At 46.7% G+C, this 15749-nt stretch overlaps 1 protein-coding gene across 13 annotated transcripts in view; it reads right to left on the minus strand.

Moving 5' to 3' along the window:
- Nucleotides 1-15749, minus strand: part of ARVCF (ARVCF delta catenin family member) — a 606803-nt gene that overhangs the window by 292847 nt on the left and 298207 nt on the right. Inside the window, exon 1 of one of the 13 annotated variants that reach the window (XM_053369465.1) lies at nt 13265-13774. The exons of the other annotated variants lie outside the window; for them this stretch is intronic. Coding sequence (XP_053225440.1) covers nt 13265-13285 — 21 coding nt within the window. The 5' untranslated portion in view covers nt 13286-13774. Of the gene's footprint in view, nt 1-13264; nt 13775-15749 lie in introns of those variants that run through there. 13 annotated transcript variants of the gene reach the window in all.

Here is a 15749-nt window from a genome sequence, read left to right on the forward strand (position 1 = left end):
TAATTACAGTTTGATTCCTGATAAGTGTGCCTGTGAGTCTTATAAAACTGCATGTCTGTTTTAACATGCATGAAACTGCATGTCTGTTTCAACAGACTTTGTAGGGCGTAAGCCTCTGGACAGTGGAGGGCTTACAGCTAAGTAGCACTGTTTAGCTGCAATTCTATGCACACTTACTCAGGAGCAGAGATGTAGAGAGAATCAATTTCCATTTTGACCCATGCCATGCTGTTTCTGTTCTGCTGCAGATCGATTTCCAACGAAAACTATGTTATTCCACGATGTGGCAGATCTTTACGTATTTATTCCAAACCATTCATTTCGAAACAAAGGAGATGCAATGCAAACCAGAGAAGATGATCTATCACTTACTTACCATTTGCGGACTGAAAACAACGACAACAGGGATTTCAAATTGTAATCACTGGATTGATATCCACTCAACATCGGACAAATAAGTGAATACCAGCAATTTCTGCTCCTGTTTCCATTTCCATCAGTATACTCCAACATCCTTACTTGTGAGTAAGCTTAATTTACTTCTTTGCCAACATGCATAGTGATGTGTTGCAAGATCTACCACAAAAGATTCAACAATTTCCTTCTTATGTTGTGCTCTCATGCAAAACACACCTCTTCCCAAAATTTCATTTACAGGCACTAGCTATGAGACTGTGCATATCACAGTCTCATAGCTAGTGATAATCTTCATTCAGGTGCACCTGCAAGCAATTCTAGTGCCTCTGACCACACTATGGTCTTTATAACATTGAGCCAATTGTTCTCTGTCCAGTTTACCTCGCTGGGTTATTGAAAAGCTAGCACACGTTAAGGAGAAATATTATCTTCCTCATTCAGTCCAATTCTCTCTCTTCCACTAATATTCTGGACCCTACACAATTTTGTGAGATACAGAAGCCTTTTCTTCGCAAAGACTGATTTACAGTGCTGCTGTATAAAATGAGGCAGCAATAAAATAAGCAGGGTGTGTGGTGCGGGGGGAGAGAAGGTGATAAGCAAGTCTCGGATAATGTATTTCTTTGGCTGAATGTCAGCATTGTGGAATATTATCAACTCGAAAGGAAACAGCCAAGTCTTGATAACACACAAACCAATCAACACAGAATAGAGGCGATTCATTCTTCCAAAGTCCACCCATCCCCCAAAAGAAACACAATCACATGGTCTTTTTATTAAGGAATTATGAAAAACAGAAGCAGTATGATACGACTTCAAGCAGCCAAATAATTCTGGTAGTTGTCGTTCATTAAGGGTGCTTAAAATTCTTAGGAGACCACGATTTCCTCCACCACCTGAGCTGCAATTCTCATAATGGATTAACTGTCAATCCGTCTTTCCCAGGGAACTCTGGGAATTGTAGGAATGTAAACAGGGGAATAGGGGCCTCCTAACAACTCTTAGCACCCGAAACAAATCACAGCTCCCAGAATCCTTAGGGAGAATCCATGACTGTTTAAAGTAGAAGAAGAGGAAGAGTTTGGATTTGATATCCCGCTTTATCACTACCCAAAGGAGTCTCAAAGCGGCTAACATTCTCCTTTCCCTTCCTCCCCCACAACAAACACTCTGTGAGGTGAGTGAGGCTGAGAGACTTCAAAGAAGTGTGACTAGCCCAAGGTCACCCAGCAGCTGCATGTGGAGGAGCGGAGACGCGAACCCGGTTCACCAGATTACGAGTCCACCGCTCTTAACCACTACACCACACTACACACACACAGCGGTATCATAGTGCTTTAAATGTATGCTGTGAATGTGATGTAAGATTTTATTTTATACCCAACCTTTAGGGTGGACCCCTCAAAAACGCTATCCTTTTCTAGGTGCCCTGAGCCTCCCAGCAAGGGCAGGAATTGTCAGGAAATTGTCATTCACCTGTACTCATGTCACTCAATTCAGTTTCTGGGAGGCAACACTTCTCTCCCAGCAAATACAACCATTGCATGTGTGTAGAGATGGACAAATTGTGGCTACTAGCCGTGATGGCCACATTCTGCCTCTACGGTCAGAGGCTTTATGCTTCCAAACAGTAGTTGCTGGAAACCACAAGAGGGGAGAGTGCTGTTGTGCTTGGGTCCTGCTTCTGGGCTCCCCATGTTCTCTGCATTCCCACCCCATTGGCAAATTTTGCTTGGAAAAAGTCCTTGTGAAAATTCGTAAGCAATTTTACTGTGAATTTCACCCAACATGCACATTTCTGCATGGGCTAATATACACTCCCCCCCTCCCAAAAGCATTGCATTTTTGTATGTTATTTTCATACGGATATATGTGTTTTTATGAACACTTTGCCCTAATGCATGCATTTGTGCACACTTTACTTGGCTGGTAAACTGTGTTGCAAAATTCAGCAGAGGGTGAATTTTGGAAGATTTCTGCATTTCTGAAAACATTCTTCTGGGAAATGGCAACTAGGTAAGGTAAAGGTAAAGAGACCCTTGACCATTAGGTCCAGTCGTGGCCGACTCTGGGGTTGCGGCGTTCATCTCGCTTTATTGGCTGAGGGAGCCGGCATACAACTTCCAGGTCATGTGGCCAGCATCATCATCATCATCATCATCATCATCATCATAATATAATTTATTATTTATACCCCACCCATCTGGCTGGGCTTTCCCAGCATGACTAAGCCGCTTCTGGTGAACCAGAGCAGCGCACGGAAATGCTGTTTACCTCCCCGCTGGAGCGGTACCTATTTATCTACTTGCACTTTGACATGCTTTCGAACTGCTAGGTTGGCAGGAGCAGGAACCGAGCAACGGGAGCTCACCCCGTCGTGGGGATTCAAACCGCCAACCTATTGATCGGCAAGTCCTAGGCTCTGTGGTTTAACCCACAGTGCCACCCGCGTCCCTGGCAACTAGGTACCATCTGCATAATAGTGGAAAATGAACCCAATTCCCTCCCCCACCTCATCCCTACCTTGAATACAAATCTGGCTCAGCACTGTGATCCATCTCCAAGGACCAGCTTCAAGCCCCATTCTCTTCCCCCATCACTGGCAATACTGAACTAAATGAGTCAATGGAGTGACATAATATATTACAGGTTTTTTTAAAAAACAATACAGAGATCTAAGTTTGTTTAAAACTTGGCAAAAGGTTGGATTTATCAACGAGTGTTTTCCTACACCCACAGAAACCCGTTCTTCACAGAAATATTTAGGTGACAAAAAGGCCAGTCTGATGAATATTTACTGCTTTCCCACCTCCTTTATTAAAAATGCTGTTTTCATAGTAAGGATATTCATGGGTTATCTGCAAAAGGGTTGATGTAATAAGGAAGTGGGGAGATAATCAAATCATTGTTCATAAAGAGATTATGGAGCCATGGGAAGGCCGCTGAAGCAGCCCTTACGCCCGACCGGAAGCTCAGGGTTTGCAGGGCTGCTGAGGGAATACAGAATATACAAGATCAAAATTATAACAAAGGAATTTCAGAAGGTGATAGCCAGATGGCTGCTGAAGCCAGAGAGAGAGAGAGAGAGAGAGAGAGAGAGAGAGAGAGAGAGAGAGAGAGAGAAAGAATTGAAAAAGTCATCAAGTTCAACCCCTTGCAACACCCAAACTATAATTACTTTTCAAAGTACTGCATCCCACAGAGAATTGGCCTTTCAGTGTTCAAATAAGGATCTGTTGTGAGAAGCAGTGGCCACCACTGGCTCCTGTGGGAGAGAGTTCCACCGTCTACAGTATGTGCTGCATACTGTATTTCCTTGCATCTGTCCTGAAGAGGGAGAGCAGGAGCCTTGAAGTTGTCCATCAAACTGGTCCAGTGTACTTTTGTATGTTGTATTCACTGTCATACGCATTTTTAAGAAAGACCTACATTGGCTCCGAGTATGTTTCCGAGCATAATTCAAAGTCTTGGTGTTGACTTTTAAAGCCCTAAACAGCCTCAGCCCAGTATACCTGAAGGAGCGTCTCCACCCCCATCGTTCTGCCCGGACGCTGAGGTCCAGCGCCAAGGGCCTTCTGGTGGTTCCCTCACTGCGAGAAGCAAAGCTACAGGGAAACAGGCAGAGGGCACTGCTGCCTCAAAATGAAGACCCATTCAGCTCAGCTTCCTGTTTCGCACAGTGGGAAAAGCCCTCCCTCCCCACATCAAGGAATGGATGGTTTTCCCAGTAGTGATGTATGGAAGTGAGAGCTGGACCATAAAGAAGGCTGATCGCCGAAGAATTGATGCTTTTGAATTATGGTGCTGGAGGAGACTCTTGAGAGTCCCATGGACTGCAAGAAGATCAAACCTATCCATTCTGAAGGAAATCAGCCCTGAGTGCTCACTGGAAGGACAGATTGTGAAGCTGAGGCTCCAGTACTTTGGCCACCTCATGAGAAGAGAAGACTCCCTGGAAAAGACCCTGATGTTGGGAAAGATGGTGGGCACAAGGAGAAGGGGGCGACAGAGGATGAGATGGTTGGATAGTGTTTTCGAGGTTACCAGCATGAGTTTGACCAAACTGCGGGAGGCAGTGGAGGACAGAGGTGCCTGGCGTTCTCTGGTCCATGGGGTCACGAAGAGTCGGACACGACTAAACAACAACAACAACAACATTCCCACCCCAGCCAGCAGCTGGTCTTCAGAATTATATACCTCTGAACCCAAGAGGTTCCATTCTGTTGTTTTGGCCGGTAGCCTTTGATTAGATTTATCTTCCACAAATTTTTCTAATCTCCCTTCACAGCCTCATCAATCTTGCAACAGCAAATTCTGTAAAATAATTCCACGTTGTGTGAAAGCGGGCTCTCTTTTGTTCCTCCTGAATCCGCTGTCAATCCGTTTGATTGACTACGTTTGCACATAACAGCGAGCCAAGAATCTTTGGCTGGACGAACCACGCTGTACGCAGGCCTCCTGCTGGTGCACACAGCCTGAACTCTCCTCTGCTCCTCGCCTTTTGCAAACAGCCAAACAAACAAGCTCAGTGCTACATCCAAGCCAGGGGTCAAGGTGTGGTTCCCTCTAATAAGCCAAGGCGAATTGGCTCCTCTGCATGCGAAGACAGGACCTGGCGGACTGAGTGGACGAGACCAATAGTGGGTCCAATGGTCAAGTAGGTGGTTTCCGCATGTGCTGTAGAGGGAAGTGAGGGGCAGATAGGACTCTTCAACTTGAGAAGGTAGCCCACCTAGGAGAAGGAAAACTCTGGTTCCAAACATCCGCTTGCTTGTGGGATATAGCCAGAGCAGAAAAGGCTAAGGAGTAAACCCTGTGGAAAAATCTGTACCAACTGCCTTGCAGGACATCTTCAGGAGAAGGCTAAGGAGGATAGTGTCCTTTCTCTTGGCAGATCAGGATGAGCAGGTAACAGCAAAGGTTGCAAGGTTTTTAACTGGGGCAATTAGAATAAGATCGACTATTTGACTATTGATTCAAAACCCTAAAATGTATTTTATATAATTGACTTTTTATTCCTATTCTTTGTATATCATATTGTTGTTTTATTGCTATGGCCGAGGGCTGATGCAAATAAAGATTCATTCATTCATTCAAAGGCTAAGGAGTAAACACTTCACAAATCTGGAGTGGGGTCCCTAAGACGGTTAGATGGTACGCCTCATTCAGGCAACTCCTACAGCCAAGCTGGTGCCAAACATTTTGCTCTGCTTTCCTTTGGACCGCATCAGCAAGACCGAGAGGGAGGAACTTGTTGTCTAGGCAGGCCAGGACCTCCACACACACTGCCCAGGCTTGTGCCCGGGGTGCAGGGTCACTTGGTGATGCAAACACAGCGGTTTGACTTTACCCTCGAAGGTGCACTCCATTGTCTGTCTACTTGAGACAGACGGATGCCAACAACAGCAACTGGTTTTTAAGACAGCTCCCTGCTTCTTCACCTGCTGAAGTGTGTGCAGCTCTGTGGTGGGTGACACCCATTGGGACTAGTAGGGCAGGGCGGGCACCAGAGCCAATGACAGGCCAACCCAACTAATCCTAGTTTTGTCCCCATCCTCCTCCCTGTTGAGTTATACAAGGGCAAAACCTAAGACCAGGGAGGAGGAATCCAGCAGCCTGGACCCACCCCCTGGGCTGGTTGTAGCTAAGAAGGGAAACTAAGTGAGGGCTGGCTGAGGGTAGACTGAGACTGGTGGAGTGATGACTCTAATCTGGCATCATCCCTTGAAATCAGGATGCATCTGTTTTAGGGGGCATTTGGAGCTGGGGTCAAAGCCATGAGCCACGTAGCATTTTTAGGAGAGCGAAGAAGCTGGGACTGGTGTTCTTGCTGTGGTGATTGCCAAAGGGAAACATCTGAGAACCTGGACTTCTATTAATTTGGGATGTGGTTTTTATGTGGTTGTTTTGTTATTGCTCGGTTGCTTTTATTTGGCTGCTTGATAGCTACAACGTGCCCTGCACCTTCTAGATCAGCTGGGTGTTAAACAGTAAGAGTGGGCAGGTACTCTTAGCCTGTTTATAAACCAAAGCTTTACTCCTCAGAGCAGATTGAAAGCATCGCTTCCTCCTCTCCCGTAAACAGTAGAACTCAAGGTCAACAACCGCTGAAATCAGTTGGCAGCGGATTCAGGTTGGATAAAAGAAAGCACCTCTTCGCACCATAATACACTTCTCTTAAGGAATTTTGCAAGATGTGGAAATCACTACCGGTTTGGATATAAGAGGCCTTTCAATGGAATCTCCATGGCTTAAAGGCAGGATGGCTCCCTCTTATTGCAAACCCAAGTAGCGAGTGCCGATAGCATCAGAGCTCCAAAGGGGCTACTGTGAAGCAAAGGGTATAAGCACACCTAGAGGAATCCTGAGGGGGGTGTTGTTGTTGCTGCTGCTGCTGCTGCTGCTGTTTCAGACTTCAAGGGAATCCGATCCCCCCTCCCTCACGACTGGATGCCAGAAACAGGAAAACAAGATTCACAGAGCGATACGGAAGGTGCAACCGCTCAGAAGATGTTGTTGCTCCAACTGGGCTCCTCCCCCTCCCTTCCTAGCAACAGCATTTCCCTTTACGGTGGCCGCCAGGGGACAATTGTCTCTGAGTCTTTTGCTCTTGCACTTTCAATGCACGCCGGGCTTGGGGGGGGTCGGGAATGCTTTCCAGTGATAACCTGGCTGGTCTGTCTCTGTCTCCCCCTTCTCTTCTCCCATTATCTCCCAACTCTTCTCTTCATTTCTCACTGAGCTGTGACCTCCCTCAAACTACTGTTGTAAATCACTACTGCCTTCCTCTTCTCTGGAAGGTTCAAGAGGGGGGGGGGTCTCCACCATTCTGACAGTGAAGTTGAATCCAGCCGTCAGGGCTGATAGCCTTCTCCTCCATAATTTTGTCTAATCCTCTTTTAAAGTCATCCAAGTTGGTGGCCACCTCTACTTCTTCCCAGAGAAAGTTTAAGCACATGCCACGAGAAGAAGTCCTTCCTTTTCTCGGTCCCAAACCTTCCAACATTCAACTTCATGCTGATGTTCTCAATACGGTCGTCAAAGAATTCTGCTTTTCTGCCATAAAGACCTTCTTTGCTTTTGGAGACATCAATTGCATGGGTGTATTTTACTAACTTGGTAAAAACCAGACTGTTGGGCAATTTGTATTACAAACCTGACATGGGATAGAATCAGCGGCCGCAGAGTCCCCTTGGGACTGGTAGGGCAGAAAGCAGGGAAGCGAACAGTAGGTGGTGCCAGAGCCACTGACAGGCAGGTAAAGGTAAAGGGACCCCTGACCATTAGGCCCAGTCGTGACTGACTCTGGGGTTGTGGTGCTCATCTCGCTCTATGGGCCGAGGGAGCCGGCGTTTGTCCGCAGACAGCTTCCGGGTCATGTGGCCAGCAGGACTAAACCGCTTCTGGTGAACCAGAGCAGCGCACGGAAACGCCGTTTACGTTCCTGCCGGAGCGGTTCCTATTTATCTACTTGCACTTTGACATGCTTTCGAACTGCTAGGTTGGCAGGAGCAGGGACCGAGCAACGGGAGCTCACCCCGTTGCGGGGATTCGAACCGCCGACCTTCTGATCGGCAAGTCCTAGGCTCTGTGGTTTAACCCACAGCGCCACCCGCGACCCTACTGACAGGCAGAGCCAACCCTAATTTTAGTAGGGCAACACTGAGGGAGCTGACAGCCAGGGCCACCTCCTGGATTTTAAATATGAAGGCAGGCAGGTCAGGTAGAATAGCAGTTCCCCATTTGCCCTAATGAGTCAGCCCTCCCTGAATAGAATTGTCCAGTGAAGCAGCTCAATAAAAAAGCTGTGATATTATATGTTTTAAAGGAGGTGTGCATGAATGAAGCCCTGAGGAATCACCTGACTTTAATATGTACTTCCCAGGGTATTGAGTTACAGCACCCACTGTAAAGACCAGCTTACACAAAAGGCCACGAAAAGCAAACAGAACGTTTCCTTTGATCCAGGTATGCTTGCAAATAAACAGATTAGCCAGGTGGGTGCACCTTTCCTTACCCTTTTAGGGAAGAACAGACACCCACCACTAATTGCATGAGAACTCTATAGAGCTGCCTTTATTCTTCTGGAACAAGAGCTTCAAGCCCGCAAGCCAAGCATGATTTGGTGAGAAGCGTACAAGCTGCTAAGGTGTGGGGTTTCATTACAACCGTAGTGAAACCTTCCCCAGCCGTTGCCTGGTTCTGCTCTCCTTCATTTGAAGTTTGGACTCCTAAAACACAAATGCACGCACACATGCGCACACAACCTCACATCCATGTTCTGCTGGCCCGTATTCTCAGGCTCCAGCAAAAAGACTGTTGTTCTGTCCTCACAAAAGGAGCTTTGTGAGCGTTGCTGCTATCAGCCAAAATAGGATGACAAGTCCAGGTTGAACAGCCACAGTGGCTGAGTTGCAAAAGCCCTGCTGCTGTGAGCCCACCTGAAAGCAGCAGCGTCAAGGCCAGAAGTGATGTGGCATGGCGGAAATGAAGAGCTCTTCAAGGATAACAGTTTAAGTGTTTGTGGAACTCAGAATCTGAAGGAACCCTTTCCCCATAGCAACGTACTGCATTTTCAAGTTCTATTTGGGAGGCTGGGTGAGAGGCAGATGGAAGAAGGACCTTTGTGGTGACTCATTGATGGTGACCTGGTGGCTGGTAGTAACTCAGCAAACTTTCATGAGGCACAAAATCAGTGCCATTGAGGAGCCAGGTGTAATAATAAAATTTAAGGTCATATATATATAATAAATGTTCATAAATGTACCAACCAAGCATGTACATAGATCAGCACAGGAAGACTGACCTGAAACCATTTTGACTCTCAAACTGACCAAATGTTTCTCTGCAAGGAGGAAGGAGGTGAAAAAAACCTTCCTTGTTACAGGAATTGGGTAATCACCATTTCAAAGGAATGGGCAGACTACCAGGAAAGGCAATCAGATAAGGCATTATCAGATAACCTGGCAGACAGGAAAAACAACAACATTCAAATTTCTGTTGTAGACCACCTTTTCTGTGATGTAGGTATGATGTATGGAGGGGTGGTCTTGAGCTCCAGGGCAGGGAATTTAAAATGTCTATATAAGGGCAGGCACACCTTTGTTCTGGGTCCTCCTCCGTCCTCCCGCGTGTGAGGGGAGCACCCTGTTGCAACAGCTTTAATAAAGATCAGGCTTACTAGCTGCTTTGCTTCTCAATATTCTCTGGTTGGCCTCTGTTATTTTCTACTACCAAAAGGGAACCCACGTAAGGACTCTATACAGGCTCTTGGATACCCCATAAGGGAAGAAGGGCAGATTTTATTTGTGAGGTCAATGGCCAGGCACTGATGGGAATTGCAATCCACCTACATCTAGGCCACTAGTTCCCCATCCCTGTTCATGGGATTTTTAACTGAATGGCAACTGAATGCCTGGGTTGGTCCTAGAGCAGAGTCTGAATGAACTTTGGGTAGGAAGCCCTTGCTGAAGGCAAACAGGTCTGGTCAGTGCCCGCATGAAAGAATATGTAGACTGGCTTGCAGTCCATGGTGGAAGAAAAGCAGGGTAAAAAATGAAATAAAAAAATAAATACAGTGAAGTTTGTAGTGCTTTGATTTTTTATATAATCACACATCCACTGTTTTGTGCGGCTGCAGTGGCGCAAAAATGTGGTTACGAAGCACGGATCCACATGGATCCTCAGGATTTTTGCATTGGGTCACCCCAAATTCACCATCAGATCACATAGCATGTCCATGGCTACAGCCTGCACCAAAAATTCACGCATCCACTGTTTTGTGGGGCCGCAATGGTGCAAAAACGTGGTTACAAAGCACGGATCCACATAGATTCTCAGGATTTTTGCACTGGGCTACCCCAAACCCACCGTCAAATCACAAGTCTGTGGCCACAGCATGAACCACAAAAATCATACATCCACTGTTCGTTCAGAATATTTTTTTTCTTGTTTTCCTCCTCTAAAAACTAGGTGCATCTTATGGTCAGGTGCATCTTATGGAGCGAAAAATATGGCATATAAAAACCAGGACGTGAAGGTCTTTAATAAATAAATGGAAACAAATTAAACATTCAGAACCTGGAAGTCCTAACAGGCGTGACCACAGGAGGTCCATGATTAGATCTCCTTTCTATTTATTTACTTACTTTGAAAAGTAGTTGTGGGGGGAGTTTTCAGTTCTGAGTAGGGCAGTGACACCAGAGAAAGTTCTGCCTTCCCTCCCTGTACAATTTTTCCTGAGCAAAAGTGAAACCACCTACCCCAAGGGTTGAGGAACCTTTAAGCCATTAAGCACATTCACTAAGAGGTTGGCAGGAGCAGAACCAGCAGCAGATGAGACCAGATCCCAGAATGGGGAGGGACTTTTTTCCTCTCCCTCTTTCGACCACCCCATTTCAACCCTGTTCTTTCCCTTCTTAACCTGCCCCACACCATGAAATTAGGCTGAGGACTACATGGTGCCCATCACAGATCTGCTTGATGCTTCTGTTATTGTCTTCTGTCTATTACCCTCGGCGAGGCTAAAAACAGCTTCGGGAAGGGGAGGGGGTGTGATTTCAATCAGGGAAATGGTGCAAGAAGAAAGGGTTAAGCACTCCCTCCAGGAGAACCAATCAAAAATCTCCCACTCCATATCCATTTTGGCCTTCAGGCTTCACGTTTTGAGGTGTGCAACCGAAATGGCTAATGTTTCAAGGGGTCCCTTCTTCTCTGCCAATTTTATGCTATCAGCCATTGTGAGGTGATTGGAGGAAGGGGGGAGATTTACAAGCGTTCCCCTCCCCCCCCCCAGTCTGTGAAACTTCTGCTGTCGGTAAAATAAATTCCTTTGACAGCATCGAGTTGAGGAGCCACCATTGTCCTTATAAGGAAGGCCCCTCTTGCACTCATCGACACTCCAGGGACACATGAGGAATTCAGACTTTAGAAAAATAGCCTCAATTAATCTAGTCCCGTGTGCCATCGCCCCCCCCCTGCCCCCCAAGAAGAGCACAGGAAGCAAAACAGACATCTGTCTTCTCCTAAATGCCTGACAGTCCATTGAAAAGCGAAACCATAACACTTATCTCTCTCTGCCTGAGCCTGAAAAATTAAGGGTGGCATGGGAAAATTTATTTCCGACACTGTTAAGACAATAATCATTCTCCAGAATACACACACATTCCTTTGTCAATGACTCCCCCCTTAGAATGTTAACATTACTCCTGGCAATCCACGTTAACATTATCCTCCTTACCTCTAAGATTATTGCATGTATCTGGGGTCTCCCCTTTCCCCCCCTCTCCCTTCCCAGTAGAAAATATTCAAAGAGACAGATTTCTGTTCCTAATTTTGTGTACACCAGCAGCTGACTGCATGGAAGGAGACAGCTGCAATAGTTTTGGGTCAGGTGGCACAAAAGGCAATAAGAAAGACTTTCACTTCTTACAACATCCACAGGTGTTACACACACTCCTCAAGGAATGCAAACACGAGAAAGCACTTAGCGAGGAGAAGAATGCATATATGATGTCAGGGTCAAAGCCGCCGCTTAAGAACTCTACTAACCCACTAGCAGGACCCCCAACTCATCATTCCCGCAAAAGACAGGCCATGCATTGTGGCAGACAGGGGTGCATTCCTAACAGATGAACGACAAGCTTTGCAACGGAGCTGAAGGTCACCCAATCACTCCTTTGGCCCCCGAGACAAGACCTTCATGCATCAGCGTCCATGCCTAACATCTTAGCTCACCCGTGACCCAGTTTATGGAGGGGGCCAACCAATTCAAGGAACAGAAACCACACTCATGGCACGCCGTATCTTAAACCGGATCGAAGCGACCCGGGTCTCAAAGGCTCATTCAACTTTTCGCTGCCAAGGTATACAGAGAGCCCTTAAAGATCAAAGCAGGGCAGGCAATTCTCTCCCCGTCACCATCCAATTAAAAGATGCATGCACAACTCAAAGCACCAACAAGTAACTTTTACTACCCCTGCCGCACCAGAATTGACCCTTTTCCGGGTGCAAAGATTGAAAGCAACACAGCCGGGTTTAAAAACAGAAGAAGAAAACACAGGGGTTTCACATTTCACAGCTGACTAGATTCTGTTCTTTTCCATCAGAGTTTCTTCCATCTGCAAAGGTAAGTGAGCAAACATTCATTGCAGAAGAGCACAATTTTCCGTTTATTTATTCTTAACAGGACCTGCATAAATTCACTACGAGGTTAAGGCAGAAATGTATTTCAGCACCTCCATAGTCCCTAGCGTTTCATGATATTGAACAGGGTCGTCTCCTCCTCAAAGGAGGAGCAGGGGGTCTCCCCTGGCCTAAAACTTTTGCTTTCATCCCCTCCAACATTTTCCCTTTTCTACACATCCTAACAAAACCTGCGGTGGGCAAAAGCCAGAGCAGCAACAGCAGGACCAACAGACCTCTCCTCACCCTCCCCAACTTGGCAGGGCAGATCCTCATTCCCAGCTTTTCAGGTCTCAAAAGAGTTTCCCTGGATTTACTGAGCTAGAGCTGGAAGGTCAAAGGAAACAATAGCCGGTTTCTCCCTCGACTCTTAGCACAGCAGAAGACAAAAAAGCAAAATCTCTCTCCCTCTCTCCGAAAAGCTGGTTTTAGGTGAGGAGACTTAAAACTGCTTTCTCTGCTTCTCTCTCTCTCTCTGGAGAAGAAGAAGAAAAACAGCTCGCCCTTTCTCCAGCTCTCTCCCTCTCTCACACAGGAAAACACTACATGCACACACATAAAATTAGGCGCCATCAACATCAAACACCTTCTCCACACACACACACCCAAGAAACCTGAAAAGGCAGGCAGAGAAGACAAGCAGGTGTCAAGTTAATCTACTAACCTGTCTGAGTTCTGCAGGCATTTATGCAAGGAATCAGTTTTGTAGTTCCCACTGGGCAAAAAATATTTTGAAAAAATAGATATTTATAATTGGGAAAAAATACATGAAGTCCCAAATCAATCCGGTTTGCAGGCAAGGTGTTTTAGGGAAGAGATCCGTCCCTCTTGCCTTGACAATCTGGCAGGCAATGGACTCTTTTCCTCTCCCTCCCTCTCTAGTATTTGGAGAGCCCCTCAAATCGATCCAGACGGGAAGCAGAACCAATCCGGAAAGGAGAAAAACGGCCGGCCCCCCAATCAAACCGGCTCTGAATGAAAGGAAGGAGGAGGAAGGTCTTCACATGCTTTTGATTTCACTCCCTCCCGCCTTTCTCCATTCCTGGGGGAGGAGGGGGAGCAGGAGAGGGCGGCGAAAAGCCCCAAACTGATGTCCTTCCTGTGCTGTTGCCCCTGGAGAGTGCCGATCTTCACAGCAAAGCTGTGGCTTGTGCAAACTCTCCCCGTCCGCTTCAGGGGGCGGAAACTGACAGTCACAGCTGGAAGCTCCACTACAGCAGCCTCTGGCCACACCCAGCCAGCCAGCCAGCCGCTCCAGAGAGGCACGGTCGGCTCACACAGCAGACCCCACTGACAGCATCGACCCAAGCCAGGCAAGCAAATTTCACTCTCTTTCGAAAGGAGTTGAGAAAATGCCGGTTTGAAAGGCAAGGGGAAGCACCGGGTGCAACACCAGCAACAGGTGCCGCACACCTGCCTCCTCTGCGACCTCTTCTGGTGCATTATCCTCTTTCAGAGACTTCCAAACAACACCAAAAGGCATCTCTGGGAATGTTAATTTTCGTACCTGTGTACACCTACGAAGTCACCCATGAAGGGCATCTATCACTGTCTTGTAGCACGTATTTCAGGAAAATACATGCGGCGTGTGTGCAATGACATAATGTGATGTCACACATGCAGTGCACGCACTCTTGCCCCTGAAACACGGAAATGCTCTCCCTGTAAACAAAATAAAACAAAATATCATCACAGTCAAAGAGGATCTGAGTGCCAGAGGGTGGATCTGCTAGCCAGCCTCTTCTGGATGAGGTTACAGTGGTACTTCGGTTCTCGAACGTAATCCGTTCCGGAAGACTGTTCGGCTTCCGAAACATTCGAAAACCAAGGCGTGGCTTCCCATGGGTTGCAAGAGTTTCTTGCACTCAGCGGAAGCCGTGTCTCATGTTTGAGTTCCGAAAAATGTTCAAAAACAGAAGCATTTACTTCCGGGATTTTGGCGTTCGAGAACTGAAACGTTCAACAACACAGGCATTCGGGAACCGAGGTACCACTGTATAATATTTTTGCTCAGATTTGTTTGGCAACCCTCAGGATTCTCCTAATTCATACTGAAAACCTGTGCAATAGGGTGGCTAAAGTGTCCGAGATGGAAGTGTCGATGAACATTTGGCTTCTAAAGAAATGCAAGCAGACAATAACAGATAAAAAGGGGGGGAGAGAGAAATCTAGGAGTGCACTGATAGGGTCACAGCACTAAATTTTTATAGTCCCTTCAACAAAACATTCCACTTTATGGTGCTTCCTTGGTGTTATTGCCACCTTGAAGGGTGATCCTGCACAACATTTATTTATTTATTCAATTTATTTATCACTCTTTTGCTCAAAGGAGCCAAGGACATACAACAATATCGTCTAAAAATAGTCACGTTCTCTCAGTCAATGATTCCAGGGTTGCTGGGAATAGTATCTGTCAGCCACCAAATGCCTGGCTAAAGTGAAACATTTTCAAATCCCTCCTGACAGTCAATAATGAGGGAGACAGATGCACCACACCAGGGAGGGTATTCTGCAAATGGGGAAGCACCACTGAGGAGGCCCTGCCATGAATCAATGCCAACCAACGCAATTGGAAATGAAGCAGGATAGCTATCCCAAAAAATTCAGGTTCAAAGAGTCCTGAAATCAGGATTGCATTATGAAGACTCAATAAAAAATATTATAATTTAGTATTTATACCCTGCCCATCTGGCTGGGTTTCCCCAGCCACTCTGGGCGGCTTCTAACAAAACACTAAAATACTATAACCTATTAAACATTAAAAGCTTCCCTAAACAGGGCTGCCTTCAGATGTCTTCTAAAAGTCTGTTAGTTATTTTTCTCTTTGACATCTGGTGAGAGGGCGTTCCACAGGACGGGTGCCACTACCGAGAAGGCCCTCTGCCTGGTTCCCTGTAACTTGGCTTCTCGCAGCGAGGGAACCGCCAGAAGGCCCTCGGCGCTGGACCTCAGTGTCCGGGCAGAACGATGGAGGTGGAGACTCTCCTTCATACTCTAGATCAGTGATTCCTAATTTGGGGGGTCCACAGCACCACCCCCTGCTAGAGACTCACTTGTTAATTGCACAGTGAAAGCCTTCCATGGATTATCCAGCCTCTGCTCGCGACCAGTGCCTGCTTGCTGGCAGGGAAAAATTTAGGAAAGAGTTG

Source organism: Podarcis raffonei, chromosome 16 (genome assembly GCF_027172205.1).
Source record: "Podarcis raffonei isolate rPodRaf1 chromosome 16, rPodRaf1.pri, whole genome shotgun sequence".
Lineage (NCBI taxonomy): Eukaryota > Metazoa > Chordata > Lepidosauria > Squamata > Lacertidae > Podarcis > Podarcis raffonei.